Here is a 22874-nt window from a genome sequence, read left to right as displayed (position 1 = left end):
GGGATACAGATTACAACAGATATATTTGGATTTATAGTCCAGTAGAAGAGTAAACTCCATAACTGTTGGATCCTAAATTTCTCATCATGTGAAACACAAACACAAATATAACATGCAAGCACACACACAAACTTTTGCTGAGCCTAAGTGGTGAGTCCAGCACTATTAGTTACTGATAAAAAATGAGGGCAGGCAGGAAGACAGCGAGAGAGAAGGGAGAGTGAGGAGAACGGAGTGCGGGGGCGGAGGGAGCACGAGGGAAGAAGAGAAAATTAGGAGAAGAACAGAGAGCTCTTTGCAAATCTGTGTGTGTGTGTGATAGAGAGAGAAAGAGAGATGAGAGAGAGAGAGAGAGAGATGGTTAAAGAGAGAGACAGGGACTTGGTTATAGTGAGAGAGAGAGAAAGAGTGACAGTGACAATAAAAGATGTCGAGGGAGAGAGAGACAGATCGAGGCTGAGAGTTAGAGACTGAATAGGAAAAGGTGTCACATGCACGTTTGCTGTAATTCATAGCAGATGTACTTACATCCTACAGAGTGTGTATGTGTATGTGTGTATGTGTATGTGTGTATCCACTCTTCATCTGTTTGTGTGTGATCGCTGAGTTCCACTGAGGGAAACCTTTCCAGAGACTCAGGAACCTGTTTGAGAACTTCACCTTCATTTCATCAGGAGGAATCAGAGCTTTAACTTTAAATCTGCACAAAAAAACCTCTCTCTCCAAAACACTGTTGAACAGTTTTATTCCTGAGAGGCCGGTGTGGGTAATTTAAGAGAATGTGTGGTGTTCACCCATTTTCTGTTTGGTTCGTAAATTAGAGTGATTGAATTGAAATTGATATCACAAACAAATATCTATATAAATTCAATATAAATTTATCTATATAAACTGAGATTGATTCCAGCTCCTTCCTCCCATAAGGACAAGCGATATAGATATTAGACATAAATTCTATAAATTAATATCATTATCTTTTTAATTTTTTTGTCACAGGAGCCTACGGGCAGCTGTGGCTCAGGAGGAAGAGCGGGTTGTCCACTACCCATAATGTTCGGTTGATCGATCCCCGACTCCACCCGGATGCTGTCCAGAGTGTCCTTGGCCAAGGCACTGAACCCCACCCCCACATTGCTGTTTGACAGAAAAAGTGCTGCGTAGAGAGGCGCTGTCTGAAAGTCAAGAGTTTTCCTCGTAGTGTAAAACACTTCGAGTGGTTGATAAGACTGTAAAAGTGTGATATAAGTACACGCACTTACATCTCTCAGCCCTCTCGCTGCCATCATGTCATCCTGAGGTTTATTCTCTGGTGCAATGAAAAGAGTAACTTCACCTCCTGGGGTCAGTAAAGTATCTCAGTATCTTTATTTCTCAGTGATACCAGGTATTGACGGCTTTGCTTTAGAGAAATGCTTTTCCTTTAGCAAATACCTTCATGTGGCCTTTACTATTCTGTCCGTTTCCATCACACTTCACAGCTGTTTTAAAATTCTTCTTACCACTCTCATGACATTTTTTGGCATTTTTCTACATGCACAAAATTGAAAAATATTGAGGCAGATTTAAGTGGTGATTTTGGAGCTGTTCAAATCTGAAGAAAGTTAATCAAATCTCACAGAGCACCTTCTTGTTAAGGTCGTGTTCATCTGTCTGCAAAGAGTAAAACAGAAAAAAGACTTGTAAAACCAAGTTTCAAAGAATTCTTTAAAAAGAAATTTAGGATCAATCTGAAAATGATCATCATGAGACCAACTGACATATACATATACACATATATACATATATACTGTATATTATATAACACTCACTGGATATGTACATACAGTATAATTATCTATATAGGTTTGTGGTAAGAGTCGTAAAAGGGCGACAGATAAAGAGGAAGTTGAAACGAAGCACTGGTGTGTGTGACAGAAAAAATAGGAAAATTAATCTGCCATGCATTTATAAATACAGATTTTAAAGGTTGAATAAGTGTGAGTGTGTGTGTGTGTAAGGATAAATCTTCCATGAACCTTTAAGTACAAAGGTGGAACAAGTGCGTGCTTGTGCATAAGTCTGTGTGTGTGTGTGTGTGTGTGTGTGCTCATCATACTGACAGCATGCACAAGAGGAAAGCGAGAGAGCGAGTGAGTCAGTGGCTGTCTGTGAGGATCTCATGTGATTAATCCCAGGCACATGCCTTGCTCAAGGGCATAGCAACCCAACATATTGGCATGACGGATTAAAAGCATCAACGTAAATCCCCTTTTCATCACAAGAAAACGGAAACTGTGTCGGCATTAAAAGAGCAGCGACGCCATTGTTTCTCTCTCTCCTCACTCTCTAGTCTGGGAGAAGTTTTTTTTTCCATCTTTAAAAACTCCAAGAAGCAAAACTTTATCCTTGTTACTGAAAACATCAAGAAAAAAAGCCAACAGCAAATTAGCAGATTACAATCGAAGCACATCCATTATGAGCAAATGAGTTGGAATGAAAATTAACTGAAAACTTAAATGTTTAAAAAAGTTATTCAGTCGCTTTTTAAAGGAGTGTGTGCTCATGTGTGGGTACACAACATGATTATGTTGTATTCAACAATAAACATAGAAAGAAAACTTGTTGCACGTTAACCCCCCTCCTCTTTTCGGACAACCCCCTCTCCCTAAAGTCATATTCCAGTCGTAGCCCCGTTTCATTTTCACTTCCTCCCTCCCAGCCCACTCTCTCTAAAAGCACATTATTAGCCACTTATCTGGATTTGGCATAGCATCGATTAACAATGAACGAGCATAAAACATCCGGGTCGATGCCCTTTTTTCGGTTAGCATTCCATGCTAATGTCCCTGGCCATTTGTAGGGACATGCTAATGTGCTAATTAGAGCGGAAGAAATGTTTAGCCTTAGGGGGGTAAAGTTTTGGCTCAGGATCTGAAACCCAACACACACATGCACAAGCAGACAGAGAAACACAGGTCACTGAAGGTGACGCTACCTTGACTTTCATATTCTAGGTGTTTTGCAAAAACGTTTACTTGCAGACGAAGACACAGATTAACGTCGTCTTCACACAAACCATTAGATAGTTCAGATTGTGCAGCCAGAGATCAGGTAACAGTGCTTTCAGTTTGAAAGAGTTTGAAAACAATGCATCAAATTAGGGTTGGGGGTTTCCAGCGGCTACAGGCATATTTACAGTTGTACAGTAAATACACAATGTGCAAATGTTACATACAAAAGTCTTGTTGTAGAGAATACTGTATTGTAGTAGAAGAGGTGACAGATCGCTCTCTCTGCTGCAGGTTTAACATCTTCTTCTGAAGCATGCTTATCCATCATGCATGCATGTGAGGGCACATTATGATGCCTGCCTACACATCTGTTTAGTTCCTACATGCATGTACTAAAGCCTCAATGCATGTGTGTAGAACATGGATGCTACAATTCAAGAGAGGTCAACCACAAAGATGGCTCAGGGGTGCAGTTTGACATATTTCACACACCTGGAGAACTTAGTGCTATTAAATGAAGCGAATGAAAGAATGGGTAAGTAAAAGAGATTGGTTCTAAATTAAACAAAAAACACAATTATATTTCAGTCTTAATATTAATTGAAAGTCTCGGAGCTATAGGAGATAGAGCAGTTAATACTAACATGTCTCAGAACCGTCAAATTTATCAGATGGTAGAAAAACTGCGGCTATTAAATATAATGGAGAATTCACTCCTAGCTATTTAACAAGTATTAGTGTTATCACAGTTTGCTCTGAATAAAGTAGAAAGTATCATGATGTGTTTTCCTGAAGCTGTGACATAGATGTTTATTTGTAAAGAGATGAATTGAAATAGATTGTCTGTGTTTGAGAGGTTTAGTGTTCTTTGTTGTCGTACTGCTTGTGTTGTGTATCGTGAGTCTTAGTGTGACTGTAAATGTTATGGATGTGTTTTATAGTACACGCTGTTATTGAAGTATAACAGAGCCCCAGAAAGAGCAGCTACTGTTACGACACAAAGAATAATGGGCCTCAACATAAACGCGCCTGTAAAGATGTTAATCACATGTACAAGCGTGCAGGCAAAGCTAAATACATTTGGAGCAAAATGGGGGAATGGAAATGCACAATTACTCATGAAGCTCAATCAAGGAGAAATGACGCCTTCTCACCAGGTGGTTGAGAGGCATTTTGGTTTTTAACATATGATTATATTGTTAAATGTGCGTGATTAACAGGCCTCTGCAACTGGAAATTGCGATAAAAGAAATAAAATGTAAAAACAATGATGATTGTTTCTATATTTGATTCAAAAATCAAGTTGATTAAAATATATAGTTATTTGTGCCAGCACATTTTGAAGAACCTAAAGAAAACCTCCTTCCTCTGGGCTACTAAAACACCTCAGAGCCAACAGTCATATCACGCTCACAATCATATCAGCATTTTCCTGTTCCGCTTTCTCCTGGTTCCCATGATAGTCTGTGCACTTTGCTTCAAATGACACCTCCAAATGTTGAGCCAGACCTTACAGCCGCCTGTGTGATGCCCAGAAAGATCTTTTTGAGATTAAACTCTGTTAAGATAAGTAAGTAGCTGCTGTTGATCGATGTCAGTGACACTAACATCGGCACACGAGAGATCAACAGATGATTAAGTGGTTGCCTAGCAGCGACATTAAAGCCCTCACTCAGTGGCACAGATCACACCTCATCGCTCTATCTGCAAAATACATCATTTCTAATCCAGAAGACCAAATGATGTTGTTTTTACCTGAGTTAACAGATGTGCACGATGTCACTGTGCGTATATTTATGTCTGTGTGTTGGCAAAAGAGAGAGAGGAGTCAGAGTCAATTTCAGAAAAGTATCAATAATTAGGTGATGATCAAAAACAATTGAACGTACGGACACAGCGGAGAATAAAATGTGTACGTCCCAGACCACCTCTAAAGTGTCCCGTTAACACCAGGTGTGAATGGGGGTCAGTGGCATCAAGATCAGAGCTTCACGTTCACAGAAGCCTTGAGGTGCGGGCTCGCATTTAAGGAATACACTTACACTGGGTTTTGTTTCTATCAGGCTTCAGGTAGTTATTTGTCTTGTGAGAGCCACCAGCTGGAGGTCAAAGTTCCCACACGTTTCTGTTTTCCACTTCATCACAGAGACTACAGCGGGACTGCACAGTGAATTCTCTATGAGCAAAACTTGCAGTAATTGCCCAACACACACACATCCCCCCCCCCACCCCCCTACACACACCTTTGTTTCTGTCTGGTTTTTAATGCAGCATAGCGCTTCCTTTTCACCTCCCTGTCTCTGGCAGTTTTTCACTGGATCTGACACCGAACACAACCTGTAAAACCCTTGCCTCAGCAATGTCGGGTGGGGAGGCAGCAAAACTGTGAGAGAGAGAGAGAGAGAGAGGAAAATAGTGAGGTAGAAGATAGAGGAGAATGAAAGAGGCAGACAGATGGCAAAAGAGAAAACATTGTGAAGAGAGGAAAGAGAAATGCTTGTTATCACCTCACTGGCCCAAATAAATATAAGATGATACACCTGACTGATAATTAGTCTCAGGGGCATCAGTGCCTCTATGTGTAAGACAACACGTGTGTGTGAGCACGTGTGAATGTGGGTCTGCGAGTATGTTTGTAGGTTATGGTGAAATCCTCTAACTGTTTGTGTGTGTGTGTGTGTGTGTGTGTGTAATGGAAAAGAGGGCAGAGGCCTTTGCATGTGTCCAAGCTAATGGGTATCCTGGCACACATAATCAGAGCCGTTAATCACAGAGAGAGAGATGGAAAAGAGAAAGAAAAGAGGTTTCCACTGATGCTGAAGTGAGGCAGCAAGGAGCGAGAGAGAGAGAGAGAGAGAGGTTGAGAAGTCAATAGCGGTTGAAAGGGAGGGTGTGAGGGTGAAATGGGACAGAGCCGACATTGCATTTAATAGGTGACCTATTCCAAAGGTTAATTGTTGTATTTTCTTTGGCCATAAGCACATGTGCACTCCCATCTCAAAGCAAGAGAGAAAAGACGAGCAACGTGCGTCGACGAGCGCTGACTTTAATTACATGGAGGAAGAGGAGAAGAGATGGAAAAGGATGAAGAGACAGAGGGATGGAAATGGATTTTATTTGTTGTGAACTAACTTGCATCACCACCAGGCTCAAGTCAAATCCTTAAGGGAATATCCGATCTGAAAAACAATCCTCATAAGCATTATTTATTGTTGCAGTCTGAACCAATATCTGTAAACATGGGGAGATGTGCCAGTTTGATTCCACAGTAGATAAGACGTATACGAAAGCACACACACGAGCACCCATCAGGAAAATATCACAAACTCTTTTTCCTTCACACACTTCCTGTCATTAAAACATTATCACTCTCTGCCTCAGGGCGACGTTATTTAATTGTCCCCACAGACTATTTATGGAGTCTGTTGTTTGTAATTTCTCTGCTGTGTTTAGTTTAATTTTATGTGTGCACTCTTTTTATTTTTCTTCTCGGGGTGAGTTATTTTTTGCAACACCAGTTGGGGTTTTTATGTCTCACCTGCACATATTGTAAATCCACTGTTTTTTCCAGGGTCTTGCCATTTGTTCATGCAAATGAATGAAACCATAAATTAGAAACTCTGAGCAAATGAAAGAGAAGGACCCAGAAGCCACTGTTGGATTTAATCATGAAAACGTAGTTTGTTTTTGCTGACAAAAGTACATATATACACTGTATATACATTACTGTATATATTACCATATATAATGTTACCCTGTATAAATGTATCCTCAACATGCACTCTTATAATACATACACACACACACGCACACACATGCACACGCACACACACACACACACTAATCAAGCTTCTCTTCCATTTAACCCCAGCAAAATCTTTCTCTGTGAGGTGTGTGTATTCATCTGTGTGTGTGTGTGTGTGTGTTTGTGTGAGGTAATTAGGTAATCAGCAGCTGTGGCAGACAGGAAGCTGCTTGTTAAGAAACTGGAGTGAAGATGGAGATAGGACAAAAAGAAAGAGCCACAAATAAACTGAAAGAAATAACGGGGGGGGGGGGGGGGGAGTCTGAGAATGATGGAAGGATGGGGGGGGGTGAGAAATAAAAGAGAGAAGGGGGGGGGGCATCAGATGTGAGAACAGGTGTTGTTGGCATGTGCTTTGAAAAACATGCAAACTTTTTCATGAGCAGGAGGAACCAATTACTGACAGCTTGAAGGAAGGGAAGTTTTTCATTGTCACACCAGTTTTATCTGAGTGTTACCAAGAATACGCAGATAAAAAATCTTCCTTGATTACCTGCCAGGTTTGATGGAGTGGGAATATAAAAAGAAAACACAACAACCAGTGGTCAACACAGTGAGAGACATATTCATGGAGTGGTACTAAAGCCGTACTGTCTTTGAGAAAGACCAGTTTAGAATATAGTAAACATCATACCCTCAGGATACAACTGCTGTTTTACTTATGCTGTGGTTAGACATTACTTTCCATTAAGTATTTTGCACTTCTCCCTGCACCTTTAGTTGTGCTGTCACCGAACACAAACCTGATGTACTACGTCTACTATGTTTACATCGGGGATTAGAGAGAAATGTTTGGTACCGTGTCTGATCGACTGAGGAAAACAAAGGACGGACAAATGGAGCAACTTGTACTGTTGCTGTTGGGTATGGACCTTCTTCTAATCTAAGAAAACTTTCCCATCACCATCAATCAACAAATGATGAGTTCTTTTCTTTTAAACATGATGAGATGTGAATAAAAGTAGATAAACTTAGAGAAATGTAAATGTTCAAAATGTTAAACTACTACTACAGAACACTGCACATGCAGTAGTGCACTTTCTAGATGAAGGAAAGGGTGGAGAAGTAACTAAGTACATTTACCAAAGTCCTAGTAATGCTGTTTAATATTTACCTACTAACAAACTTACTATTTCTCTACTTTTATAAATGACTTGTCTCCTCTGTTCTACCTAAGAAAGCTATAAATAAGCTACAGATCGCTCAGAATGCAGCAGCTCGTGAACCAACCAGGACCCGGAGGAGAGCGCACATCTCTCTTGTCTTAAAGTCCCTTCAGTGGTTGCCTGTCACTTTTGGAATTGATCCTCTTATTGGTGTTCAAATCACTCACTGGACCAGCTCCTGAATACTTATCAGACATGCTCTTAAGGTTTACTCTCTCCAGATCACTCAAGTCCTCTGACACCGGCCTGTTCCTTGTTCCCAGGGTGAAGCCAATGAATTACAGGGAACCATTTCATGTCTGCGGTCCTGTCCTCGGAAACAGCTCCAGGAGCTGAGGGAGTTACGGAACATACTTTTTGAGCTTTTTTAGCATTCTCTTGATTTTTTGTATTGAGTTTATGTATCTATTGTTATTTTATCCCATTTTAACCTTTTTTCTTTATAATTTCCTTTTTTATCTTCTTATAATTGTTGAATTAAAAAAGAAACATCACCAAACATAAGTTCATAATTCAGTTTCTGTTTTAATATTAATGTAATTTATCCAACCTGTGGGACCTGTACTTGCTAAAATTAAAACTTTATCAAAGTCAGTTGAACTCAGCTGCTGGGCTGTTCGCATTTCCAGAATAAAACCGAACGATGGTGCAGTGCCAAGTCTGGACTCAGCTTTCCTGTTTGTATTTTTAGCCGGTGCACTGGGGTGTAAATGCTTGAAGTAACAAACCAAGGTGTAAATTGCCTCTTGCAAACTTTTTCAGCGAAAACAAAAAAACTACATAAAAAAAAAAAGTGATGTGTTTTTGGGCTGAAAAGCGTTTGGAACGAATAAAAGAAAAAGTGGGTCAGTATCTCTTTGAATGAAAAACAAGAAACATGTAATCTTATCAACACAAAACCCAGGAGACATGATGCCGTGAGGACATTTGATTGGCAAGCCTTCTCCTGGAAGCATTAAATAAATGGATTTTAAGATACAACCTTGACGCTGATCCTATCTCAGTCCCTCTCCTTTCCCAGTTCCTACAGGAATTTACCAACCTTAGATCAAACAGCAATACATTGAGTCTTAACCTTTGTCATTCCCTCCATCCTGTCCGCTTTTCTCTCTGCATCATTCTACCACTGTTGGCTGGATGTTAAACGGAAATGTGTTAACAGGAGCCTCAAAGCAAAAAACATTGTCCCGTCTTCCATCATCCTTCTCTTACCTCGGTGTCTAAGCACGGAAAGACGACCAGGCAAAGAATTCAGCTTCACTCCCTCTGTCGCCATCCTCCTTCCTATTGCTAAAAATACGAGCATTCATCAGACCCATGAAGAAAATGGATGTAAAATTGGTTTCCTCACATTCAGTTTCTCCCTCCCTCTCCTTCCCACTACACCTCCTCCTCTTCTCTTCTATATAAGGCGACTGTTAAAGTATAAAAAACACTCAGTCAAAGGAAAGAGGACGATCCTCCCCTCCTTGCACTGTCTGCACACATCTCAGTTTTTAACATCTCCTTCCTTCTTTAAAGATCTTTTTGTTTGCCTCCTATATGCTGTCTCAGTTTAAGTTTTTTGTTTTCAAAATGTCTATATATAGATATATAGTTATATAGATATATAGCTATAGGCTACGGCTATAAATTGATCGTGATCATGTTTAAAAGAAACCGATGAGTACTGTCGTTGAACAATCAGCAACTTCTCTTTCTTCTTTAAGCTGTGGTGACCCTGATCCAACTGTTCAAACATCTTTGAAGCTCTGTAACAATGTCATAGTATTTACCTCGTCTACATTTCTATGGTCACCACAATTTCGGCCGCTTACCTGTAAACTGTTTTTAAGAATTTGCGACTGATATTGATTTCTTCTCTGTTGGTGCCTTTACTCCCTTTCTTCTTGTTCTCAAAAAACCAGAATTCATCAGCTTGCCACAAGCCAAGAATACAGTTCTCCAAACATCCCTTCCAAACTCCATTAGCCCCTCCCTGCTCGTTAAAAGACAATCTTCTGTCCCATATTCTAACAAAGTAGTTTTCCTCAAGTTTTCTCCTTTCATTTTTGTCCTTTCAGTAGATTCTTTTAGTCTCCTCCTGGGAGACAGAGGCGCCCAGTCCCCTCAGTTTGTTTGTGTCGTTCGTTTGCTCGAGCATGCTTGAGAGCGCTCAAGTCAAGGACACAAGCTTGGTTTTTGATTTACACGATCAAAAGAATTAATTAAAAAGTAGCAATGGGACCCTGGGGTGCTCGCCATCGAGGGAGGGGAGGGAGGTGAAAGCAGGAGGGCAGAATGAAAGAATGGTGCTTACTGGAAAACGGAGGGACAGGAAGGACAACAGGAAAAAGAGAAGGGCTGGGTGAGAACGATCAGAAAAGGAGGACAAGCTGTATGGCGTGAAAGAGGGAGGCCAGACATGCAGGATGCCGGGAGGGAGGGAATGGGAATAAGAGAGCAAACAGAGAGAGACGAAGGGAAATAAAAGAGCGTTGGGATATCTCCAACGTTTGACACCTCTTCGCCAATACACATAAACACGTACACACACTCAACCACACAAGGGACAGGAGTTAGTGTTAGCGTCGGCACTGCCACTCGCTCTGTGACACTGTACATCTCTAAGGAGAGGGATTCGAACAGGCGGGGTCTACGTAGGTCGCCTTAATTAGCCACACATCCCACTACGCAGGGCCCCCAGGGGGTTTAACAGGGGCATGGAGAGTGTGGAGACGAAGGACAGGGGAGGCGGAAGGGAGGGAGAGGAACAGGAGTGGGAGCGGTGAAGAAATGGGTATTAGAGTAAAGGGAATAAGCCAATGGGATTGGAAGGTTATTTAAAGCGTGGCCTACAAAGACATTTGGAAAAGTACAGTGTGTGTATTTGCATGGGTGTTTATGTGTTCAGGTATGAGTGGATGCATGAAATGGGACCGATAGCGTGCACGTGTATTTACTTTACAGTCAGGATGAACCCTGTGATCCCACACAGCTTATTTAATAAATACAGTGTGTGTGTGTGTGTGTATGTGTGCATCCACACTTGCATACATGTATACATATGTGTCGGGCCTGGTGATTGAGTATGCTCAGGTGAGTGACAGAATGATGCTAGCTGAGGCCGTACACATACACCCCATCCATATTTGCGGGGCCTAATTAGCCAGCCCGGGTCATCGCTCAAGGCTATGACAGAGTGGTGGAGCACAGGAGCGCTCGCCATCACATGTAATGAACACAATCGCTGCCTTTATCTCACTGAATCCCACTTCATCCCGACTGTCTTCATGTCCCTTTCCCTGTAATTGACAGCTAATGCTTTCCTCCTCATATATAGAATGTGCCACGAGGTGGAATATCACAGGATCCCTCTGTAGACGTGTCGGTGTTACGATGCACTTTTTAGACTGAAACAACGTAAATAGTGTTTCAGGCTGACTGTCTCATGGGTCAACTCACTTAATTGGACAATTGCAGGAACTCTAGAGGAGGTAAATTATGGCGGAGCTCTGAGACAAGCTGATAGATCCAAAACTTAAGTTACAAGGACTTAAATAAAATTCATACCGATGACCCCCCTGCTCCCAAAAGTCTTACCGTGCAGGATGACAGGTTTATTTTGAGCTGTATTCACTCGCAGGAAGCTGGTTCAGCTGCAGTGTCAGTCTGAACTGTGGCGCCAGAAAGCTACATTTTTCCCACGGTGGTTTGAACCAAAGAAAACTTGAGGGTGTTGATGTGTAATTAACTTTCAAATACTCAAGTAAACCTTATTCTCTACTTTACCCTTTCAACGTTTTCCATCCCTTTGTGCCGTCCACCTCCAACTTATAAGTCTGTCAATGCTGTTATATCTTCCCTCCCTAATCTCCTCCTCCTCCTGCCATACTTTCCCCTCCCTCCCTGTCCTTCTCTGTCTTCACTCATTCCACGCTCGCCCACATGATCCTCTCAGAGTTCCTCCTTCCTTCACCTTTCTTGTCAAAGCCCTGTTGATGCTTATCGGCTTTAAAACCAGCAGATCTGCACACCTCTCAACCACCAACTCTGCACCAACTACAAGGGAGAAAAATGCTCACTAGGGGAAGACAAAATGTTTGTTTGGGATCAAACTGTATTTTAGTGTTGAAATGTGGGATAAAAAAAAAAGATGGTATGGCGTTGTTGACCTTCTGCAAACCAAACATCTTGGAGTGGAATTGAAATAGAAAACGTGGCCGTAGAAAACAGAAGAGTTGATCTGTAAGCAATCTAGGAGGAGATGGGGAGCAACGGATAATGTTAGGTGAGGGAAATAGAAATAGAAATCACATATTGTTTGAATGTATGTGTATGTACCTTTAGGGACGATTTTGAGCACAATTTTGTGCTGTGCAATCAAGTGAAAAGGGAAGAAAAGGAGGAAAGGCAGGAAAGACTATTACCACCAGGGCAGTCATGTAATTTCATCTTTGTTAAAGGATGCCCTCACTGTGTGTGTGTGTGTGTGTGTGTGTGTGTGTGTGTGTGTGTGTGTGTGTGTGTGTGTGTGTGTGCTTCTTTGAGGTGTCCAAATAGAGTCCATAAAACCATACAGGAAGTAAACGCACAAAGCAAACTGGGGGAATGGCAAAGTGAAAATGTACAATGCTATTGATGAAATTAATCGTGTGTGTCCAGGGTTGTGCCAAATGGTGACAGCCGTTCGACTTCCAAGCTTTTTTTGGTTTGGGAAATTGTTTTACGTTTACAAAATTATGATTAAAGGTCAGCACACCACACTGAGTGGTCTCGCTTAAGGTCTGGCTGGACAAAGTTTTTAGTCTTATTTAGTTGTTTTTAGAGCTGCTGTTGTAGAGATACAAAGAGCTCTCCAACTTTAAAATCTCTTTTGTTTTTACAGACAACACAACTTCGAAGTGTCGAAGTTTTTATTTGCACCAAAAAATAGAGCAAATGTAAACTGTGTAGACTTTGGTGACACCTGTAATTTATTTGTTTAGAGTTCATGGATGCATTCGCTTCCTATGTGCTTGTAAATAAAATCGATTTAGCCTGTGTTGAATAACGGGGAGGGCTCAGAGAGAGTCGTCTCAAAACCTGAATGAATTAAATGAGCAAAGCTACACGCATGGTTGATGCCAGGGATAGAGTATAATACGGGTCCAGAGCGGATGAGGATAATGTAGTCAGTAAAAGGCATTAATGAGGAGATGTATTCAGTGTGTGTGTGTGTGTGTGTGTGTGTGTGTGTGTGTGTGGGCTTTACTTATGCGGTACCAGGGGGTGTTCCTGTAGGATAACGTTCCTGGCCCCAGTTACACTGATTGGGCACAGAAGACTTACAGACACACACACACACACACACACACACACACACACACACACACAAATTGATTCTATGTGCATAAATGTAATGTATAAATATCGTTCTCTATCTTTTTCACACACACACACACACACACACACACACACACACACACACACACACACACACACACACACACACACATACACAAACACTGCAATGAATCAAACGTCTGAAGGGAATTCTCCATTTTCCTCTCCCCAGGGACAAACCCTAACAGCAGTAGTGTCACGCTTTCAGGGCCATTTCATTTCTCGTTTTTCCTGTTTTATTTCTCCGATTCCTTCTCACTCGCTCTTTAACTCTCCCATAGTCACTCTCCCTTTCTTCCTCTCGCTCCCTTTCTGTCCTCTCTCGCTCACTGGCAGAGATCCCCCTCCCTTCCCATCCTTCCTCCCTCTTGCTGTGTTTTTAATCCCCATGTGTGCCAACAGAGACTGCAGACATCTTGGCCTCACGTCTATGCTCTCTATGTGAATGTGTGTGTGTATCCCAGGGAGACAGCCAGCACTCAAACAAAAGCTCTCTGTTAAGTTAGTTTGTCTTTACAAACGACTAAAACTATACAACACTTAACCCTGTGCCCCCTGCATCGTCAGCTCTTCTTATGTGGATTCAAACCAGTTCAAACATTAAAAACAACTTGTTTGTGTGTGTGTGTGTGTGTGTGATCCTGTTTTGATTTAGGGATGTCAGAAGTAAAAGCATCCTTTAGAGGAGCACAGGCACAGGTACATTTGTATAAATAAAAAACGTACAACATTCGATTGCGTGAACAGTCATGTCTATATATGTTAATTTCAATCCAACACACACACACACACACCACTGCTTGTGTTTGAATAACTTATGACAAGTCTATATAACTTTTATGAAATGTATGACCAAGGCTGATAAATAACTGATGTTGTGCATTAGCTTATGTGTTCAGATATGCAACGATGCATGCAGCAACATGTGTGTCATTATGTTTGTATGCATATGCTAATATCAATTTAATTCCTGTGTGGTTTGTATGTATGTTTTTGCATAAGTGTATGTAGCCTATATGTATGTAAATGTTGTGCATGTGTGTGTGTGTGTGTGTGTGTGGGGGGGGGGAAACTCCATCAATACTCAAGCTTGTTGGGGATTTCACACTCCACTACATGCCTGTCAAAAGTGTCTACACTATTTATCATAAATATACACTAGGAAATCTGGGAGTTTGCATACAAGGTTACTTTAAATTTTATGTGTGAGTTCACTTGCGTTTACAACCAGAGTGGTGCTCAACAGTCTTCTTATGAAATCACATTTATATTCACTTGATCTGGACTTTTATTTGTATCTGCTCCAAATTACACACACTCATAAATATCAGTCCCCTAAACTTGGCAGATAAATATATATATATAAAGATATAATGATTATTCTCTGAGAAATCAAGAAATTGTTGAAAAATGCCCTAATTTGCAATGTTAAAGAAAGTGGAAAAGAATTCCTGGATCCGCACAAAAATTGTTTGATAAACTCTGTCATTTATCCTTTAAACACTGGCATTGTGAAAACAGACTTTTTCAAAGCTGCCTATAATGACCTCATAAACTAACTGCGTGGAAAATTATAAAATCTAATATCTGCAACATAATTCATTATCGCTGAAGTGAACTAAATAATAAAATTTTACGGTACTTGCAATATAATACAGTATACACAGGGACTGTTCAGCTGCTGCAGAAAATACTGTAAAATCATTATATCGGAACGTTTTTCTTCTCCTGTGGCTGCCTCTGCAAGCAAAGGGCTCCGGATGATGAAAAACTCACAGAGCACATGCACTCACACACGTGCACACAAGCAGATAAATAGCATGTCACTGTATGTAGTGTAGATAGTGCATTACCCCAGTTCTGGTATTGAACGGGGCCCATTAGCAGTGTTAATCTATAGATCTAATCATGATCATGAAATAGAGCACTGCTCCCATTCTAGCAGAATCAGCCGCACTCATAAACTACGGCACATTTTCCTCACATAACCCACCAGGTCATTTTGAGCCTGTTCCATTTCTTGTGAGGTTTAATTTAATGAACATGCAAAGTAATAAAATACACTATAAACAGAGCTGGAGGACAAGAGAAAGTAATTTTTACAAGTGAAACAAAACTCATGGGAGGCTGCAAAAATAACTAACAATATCTGTAAGAACACTGGAAACTCAACAAGGTCAATGCGTCTATATATAAGCAACGTTATGTCCAACTCGAAAATGACAGAATGAATCCAGGAAACTTGCTAAAATAAAACACACAAAGCAGCATTATACCAGGGAGCGATAATTAATAATAACTTTAAGAAATGTCATATCTCCCAGGCCTCTTTGTTTGTTCTATTCTTCACAGCCGGTTGGTCGCTCCGAAGTAAGTCAGTGTTTTTTATCTTGGCCAAGCATTAGCCGCTTTTAAAAAGAAAAAGGCTTTTAAAAAGAAAAAGGCTTTCAAAAAGATCTCTATAGGAAGAGTGCCTTGGTTTTTTTCATTTTCTGAATCAAACATTTCTATTTTTATGTTTAAGAGCACTGGTACAGAAGAAGGACAGGGAAGCAGAGCTAAGTAGGGTGTCAATAATACAGTATGACTGCTTTGTAATTACAGCGTAACGATATCAAATACACACATATGAATAATTACTGTATAATCAAAATCAATAAAGAAACATAGGAGAGCTGTATGAGAACTTTGATCCAAACGTCTTTGCAAATACAGCGCTGCTTAGACGGAAAAATAACCGAGGTCTCCTGGGACATGACGTGATGGTGGAGCAGTAATTACAGTCATCACGTTCAACTATTGGTTTCTTTTTTGGTCTCAGATTACTGTCATCCTACATGCATGCATGCAAAAAGCCCTGTGTATGTAAAACAGCATGAATCCACCTACCTAATAGGCACACATGAGCATATAGTACATACACAAGCACACTTATAAAAGCACCAATACAGCCTACGCTCCACTTCTGATCACTGCATCCAGTCACCATGCATTTCCTGTTATACGCCGTATCATGTCAGATCATATTATATTGTGGGATCACAATAGATAACAGGAATCAGTTCGTAGGATTAATTGTCAGACATAGTAATCATTCCCGCCCTCTCATTCATAAAAAGGCAAGCACACTCACTGTGTCATGTCTCAACCACTAATATCTCATTAGAGATTAATACAGATCAGTTCTTTTAATTAGCCACCCCGCCCACACAACTGCTGATAAAAGCCTGTGATGTTGCTTGTTGTTCGCTGTATATTCTGAACGCGTGTCAGCATTAGTGTTTTCCCTGTAGTAGAAATTATCAGCTCCACTCCCACCTACAATCTTTGCACCGCTGTATAATTAAAGGGATAGTTCACCCAAAAAAGAAAATTCACTCATTACTCACCTCTATGCTGATGGAGTGGTGGGTGAAGTGTTTGAATCCATTAAACACTTATGGAGTTTCAGGGGTAAACAGCATTGCAGCCAAATCCAATTTAATTTAAGTAACTAGTCACCACTTCTTCAAACGTAAAAAAAAAAAAAATTACAGAAAAAAATGCCTCCATACTGCTCCTGTGGTGTCATCAAAGTGTCCGCAAGCCCCGACATTCAAATTCAATTGGTGTGTGTGTATCTGTGTTGTGCCCATCTTGGTTCAGGCCTGTGCATGTGTTTTCTGCATGTGTGCACATCATATATTTTTGCTGGCCACGTCATAATCTGAGCTCTGAGGCTCCTCTTTTGTTTACAGGATCACTTTGAAGATGGCAGGAGAGAGTTTTGTGCATAAGTGGATGTGAATAAGTGTGTGTGCTGGTATCTGTGGTTCCCTGTGCACGTCTTTGTAAGAGCGATATTATAATCTGGTTTTCTAAAGCGTCACTTTCTGTGTTTACACTGACGCCACTTTGATGAGTTTTTCCTTCAGGGCAAGAAAGAACGAAAGAAAACGAGAGAACGAGAGAGGGAAATAAAACTCTATGGTTACATGCCAATGCTCCGAGAAAAAAAAGAAGCAGCAGCTGTTTAGAATCAAGAATCAATTCAACTCCTCTAACGACACCATACTGAGAGTGACAACGAGCCAGGAAACGTATTTCTCTGCCTCAAGGCCGCAGTGGTTGGAACAACATTCAGACATGAGTGTTTTCATCCGTCATCACTGGAGGACGACTCTTAGCGATTTTGGTGCTGAAGTAAGAGCCACCATTGATATTTAAAGAGATATCTGTTGTTTTTAGCCTTTTATAACCAAAAACACGAGCTCAAAAAGTGACTAATTAGTGTTTTTGTCTCTCTTAACTTAAGCTGCACCAGTTAGCTTCTCAAGCTAAAAGTAACTAAATGCTACTTTCCAAGGCCAGGGAGCACATCAGTAGATAGCGATAACTTAATTAATAATTTTTGAAAGAGTCCAGCATACACTCTCTACAAACACACCTGGGTTTAAAGTTTTGAAATCATCCCATGAAAACTTTTAATTGTCACATGCTCTTAATTTGAAATTTCAAAGCTGTTGTGTCATCACTTTTATTTCCTCCCATGGCACATTCGGATTGTTCATTGCTGCTGATGCTGTCCATCAGTCAAAGCTGGATGTGGCTAACGGCTAGCTAAGTGGTGCTAATTGAGCCGAGGCCCGGCAATAACAGTTTCATGCGATGGGAAGTCATTCGTCAGGACTGTGGGGAGAAAGACAGGAAACAGAGGAGAGGAGAAAGAGAGAGAAGAGGAGAAGGAGAGGAGAGACTAGCAGTGAAAACAGATGGACGGATAGACAGAATGAAGAAAATCCGAGCAGCACTCAGTGATATCAAATGTACAGTGAGTTTTATTGATTGTTGGAATGAGCCTACAATACATAAAAAAAGCTTTTGTTGGAAAAAAGATTTTAGAAATGGGTTAAATTCCTGTTACACCACCATTTAGCTGAGTAGGAACCTGTGTTGTTTCTCAATATCATCTGATTTTAACAGCAAATATTAATAACAATACAAAAAGAATGATTGCACTATAACAAGCTGCATTGTGCTTCAAGCTGTTGATCTTAAAATTGTACAAATGGTCGATTATAAAGAACTCACTTTATAAAATCTGAAGACTGTTGTCCTTTGTTTCCTTTAAGCTGTTGCAGGATGTGAGTTAAACCAAAGGTATTTCCTACATCAAGGTTATTTTTCATCCATTAGTTTTAACAGTTTTATTGTTTCTTTTGTTTTTTTCTCCCCCTGAGCAGAACAGCGTTTGTGTACAGAGGAATAAATAACCACTTGAAACTCAATGTCAGTCTGAGTCTATCAAGCCGCATCTACCGCACACACACACACATACACACACCTCTAGGGTCTTGGTTAAAGGCTTGAGTTCAAAGGTTAGACCAACAGCTAATCACCAGACAACAAGCTTTTCCTGTTCCACTGTCAGTTCCATTATTCCCACAGTGTTCAATAGTATCTGAATCTGGATTAAAGATGACTCACCTTTACAAATCCACTTTGGATGATACTCGGATTATAAATATTAAATTCTCTGTCACGCCGCAGTTATCTCATCGCATAATTTGCTACTTTCAATGAAATGACAGGTTTTACATCTTGGAACCAGTCGGTGTGAAAAAGGCCAGGATATTACCGAGTGTGGGGCTTTAGCAGTTTTACGCTCTTGAAGTCGAATAATCAAAGACCTTTTCAGACATTTATGCTGCGCCCACAAATACTCAGTACAACAGGAATAGGATAACTAGCTGCTGTATGAAAGATGAAGGAGAAAAAAGTAGAAAGTAGATATGTGAGCTTCAGTCCTACCTCTCTGCTGTGGAGGAGGCCTTTCTCTGACACATCACCGCCAACGAACTGCTTCCCGGTGCCATTTCCTGTTTGATCTCCCACGCGACAAGGTTGCTGGGTTTCACAGCCAGGAAGTTGATGCCTGACTGGAACCACACCCTGTAGAGAGAGGGATGAGGGGAGATGTGTGAGAAAGCTCGGGTTAAGTTAAAAAAGAAACAAACATCAGAAGAGGAAAGAGTGACAGTCAGAGGGGGAATCTGCTTAAAATTGAATTGGCTTTGCTTGGAATTTACCTGCCCTGAATTTCTCGCTGATTTTCTTTAATCCCTGATACGTGCCATAGCCTCTTTGTATAAAATGTCTTTTAAAATCAATTCATGCAACATTGTGCCAACTCCCACGGTACGTTTTGGTGGGAAAAGACAAAGTAGTGACGAGAGAAGCTCTTATGAAACTGATCTTTTTATGTGCTGCTCGGAGGATGGATTAGAAATTGACGGAGCCTGAGAATATATGAAATACACAAGATGTGACTTTACTGATGATAAATAGTCAAAATGAATCGGACAATTTTCTAAGAATTATGATTTGAGATTTCGTTTCTTTTTTATCTGCACCTTATTCAGCCCTTTACCTTTTTTCTCTACAAATATTAATTTTTACCTTCACCGTCTGTCTTTCATCACTATTTTGCACAAATATATATTATATCACGTTTACATAATGGATATCTGCTTTCCAGTTTCGCTTTCTTCTCCCTCCTGTCAGATTTCCACTCCGCTCACCTTCCTTATTCCCACTTTGTCACTCTCTCTTTCAGTATTGTCTTTCCTGTTTTTCTTTTTCATCCTTCTCTTCATTGCCTCCCCCATCTCTCTTGCCTTCAACTCTCCTGACTTCCATATTTGTTTTAGTCTTTCCTTCCAATCTTCTCAGTCTTTCCCCTCCTTGTTTCTACTCTCTTTCATCTCTCATCCCCCTTTTCCTCACCTCCTTCCTAAGCTTTGCCTCTGCCTTTTATCCATCCCTCAGTGACCCTCCCTTCATTCACCTTCCTCTGTCCCTCCTCCATCCTTCAATCTCAAGACAACCTCTGGTTAATCTCTTTATTTGCTTCCTCCCTCTCTCACGCTAATCCATCCCCGTGTGTTTTGTTCTATTTATCACCTAGTCGAGACCCTCCCTCAGTTTATTAACACACTTTACAGGCATGCATGCACACTAGCTTGTTTACTGCTTTTCACTTCAGCACACGTACAATAGTCTCTGGCAAGCAACATATAACAACACAGATATATTGTCCAACATTTCCTCTAAAGAGAAGGGAACAAAAAAAACTGCCAATCCTCTTTGTCTTCTTTCTCATTATTACCTTCTCATGTTTGTTTCATGTTTTGCCAAAACTGCCAATAAATGTGTCATATCTGTCCCCTGACGTTCGTATGTTCCACCTGTGTAAACTAATTAAGATGCTCGCTTGTGTTTGGCAGAGAGAAACAACCCTCGAGTGAAAACCCACTTTTTTCATGTTTTTGACTCTGAAAGTTTTAGTTTACATATTGTTACCCCCAAACTAAAGGGGTTATGATTTCACCCTTGTCGGTGGTTTGTTTGTTTGTTTGTATGTCAGTGGAATTACCCAAAAGCTACAAAACCAAGATTTTCCAAAAACTTCTTGGAAGGATGGAACATAAGCCAAGAAAAAAACCCATATATTTTAAAGGTGGAAAATTTTTATCAGGAAGATTATTCCAGACCTGGGCCTAATGTTTATAAATGAATATACTTCTTTTAAATTCCATCCAGTAGATCCAAGCAAAGAAAGAGCCATGTAATCTTATGGGGCAACTGTGACGTTTCATGAAATGCTCTAACGAGATCCTAACGTTTCTCTCTGCCTCTCGCTCTCATTTCCACCTCTGCTTCTTGCAAAAACCCAAGCGAGAGTTCACATTGAGGGAGTATTGTGTAATCTTGCCCGACTCTGAGCAAAGACCCACAATAACAATTTGAACCTTTTCTTAGTGAAAATAACCCACTTCTGGTGAACATTTCACGGACAATTGCAGTTGCCCCTTAATATTACATTGTTAGACACTGTCCGGCTGCGAGCAAAGTCGAACTTCTAGTGCAATCAAATCACTCCCCATCATTGTTCTGCTTCCTCTGTTCCTTTCTTTCCATCCCTCTGTGTTTCTCTCCCTCACACACCTGCTATTATCGTGGGGGTTTTGTTATCCAAGCTCTAAGTGCAGATGTGTGACGCACTCAGATCGTATATAGATTCACCACTTTTGAAGGTTTATAGAAGGTTCTTTTAGCAGTGTGAACGTAAAATCCGTCCAGGGCCACATACGAAAGACGTCCTTCTCAGCTGACGTCCTCGGAACCGCTGCAGTTTCACTATGAATCAAACTTATTTTTTCTCCTCTCGTTGATTTGTTTGTGACCATCGCCACAATATCAACACTGATCACCACATAACGATAAATACATTCCTTAGATTGATTAAATTAAAACGAGACGAATGTGGGGCCACGTTTTAATGGCAGGTGTTAACGCACACACTCAGAGCCATCCACTTGTGATCGGATCAGGAAAACCACATGTTATTACCAGGTCTGTCTCCTCTATCTCCCAACCTCACCCTCCTCTCTTGCTCTCTCGCTCTCTTGCTCTCTCCTATTCAGTCATTCTCAACCCAGACTTTAAGATAATCCACTTCAAAAGGACTTTTCCAGCAGCCAGGCTGTGGCAACAAAAGCAAAGCAATGACAGGAAAAAACAAAACACCAAAACAGGAGATATAATGTGAATGACAGACTGATGTGAATCGTTTGAAAGGCACCAGAAAAGTGAGCCTGAGTCTGAACACCGGCTGAGAAAACTCATTCCAGAGATTCTTAGATAACAAGGTTGTTGCAAAGTAAAATCATACATTACACGTATTGGAAAAACAAAAGAATCAATACAACTACCTCAGCATGTGAGAACACAAACCTCACTGTTGTTAATGTGATTGCAAATCAAGCACTTTCTAGAGTTGCATCCCAACAGCACAGACAAAGGATCAAATATGTGACAGGTGTAAAACTGCAAATTACCAATATTACAGAAAGTCGAGGCCTGTCACCACAACATGTTGACTCTGCCAATGATTACATCAGCTACGTTGTCCTGATAAGTGACCATTTGCAGTGGGGGAAGGTGTTATATAAAATACCTACCATTGACAACTCACCAACAAATTCTAATAAAGTCATCTGGGAGTCCGAGTTAATATTTGATCCAAATTTGAACAAAGACCCCTAAAAGCTTTCTTGAGATATTGTTTTTACAAGCTTCAGTCCACTGGGTACAAATATGGTTAATGACATAGTCATTGATATAAAGGATGTGTTGCTATATTGCATGTATACTTCTAAAGTCTCTGAAATCCTTTACTTCACAAAACAGAGATTTAATAAAAAAATATATTTTTGGCATTCTATGAAAAATCTCAAATCCCTCTAAATTCATAACATTGTGCCGCCAAGGGTCCAGAACCCTCCAGTCAAATACCAGAGTAACATCGATTCAGTCATAAAGAGAAAGAGACCGAATTCAAAACATGACGTGGCTTTAAGTCACAGGGTGGGGAACCATTTTCTTATCAAGGACTATTTCAGTTTTTATAAAGTCCTTCGGGGCCATACTAAATTATTGAGCACAGTTATCACACGGACTTCTCTAATGTGATGGTGCGAACAGCTTCTCTTTGGCATAGTGTCTGAT

General features: G+C 40.6%; 1 protein-coding gene across 1 annotated transcript in view; it reads right to left on the bottom strand.

Moving 5' to 3' along the window:
• LOC109637034 (transmembrane protein 132D) overlaps positions 1-22874 on the bottom strand; it is a 200081-nt gene that overhangs the window by 73745 nt on the left and 103462 nt on the right. The window contains exon 4 of the mRNA XM_020099141.2: positions 19116-19256. Within this exon, the coding sequence (XP_019954700.1) occupies positions 19116-19256 (141 nt within the window). The remainder of the gene's footprint in view (positions 1-19115; positions 19257-22874) is intronic.

Source organism: Paralichthys olivaceus, chromosome 4, assembly GCF_024713975.1.
Source record: "Paralichthys olivaceus isolate ysfri-2021 chromosome 4, ASM2471397v2, whole genome shotgun sequence".
In the NCBI taxonomy this organism is placed as follows: Eukaryota; Metazoa; Chordata; class Actinopteri; order Pleuronectiformes; family Paralichthyidae; genus Paralichthys; species Paralichthys olivaceus.
Note: the sequence above shows the minus strand (reverse complement) of the source record. Positions and strands in the feature narration are given on the sequence as shown.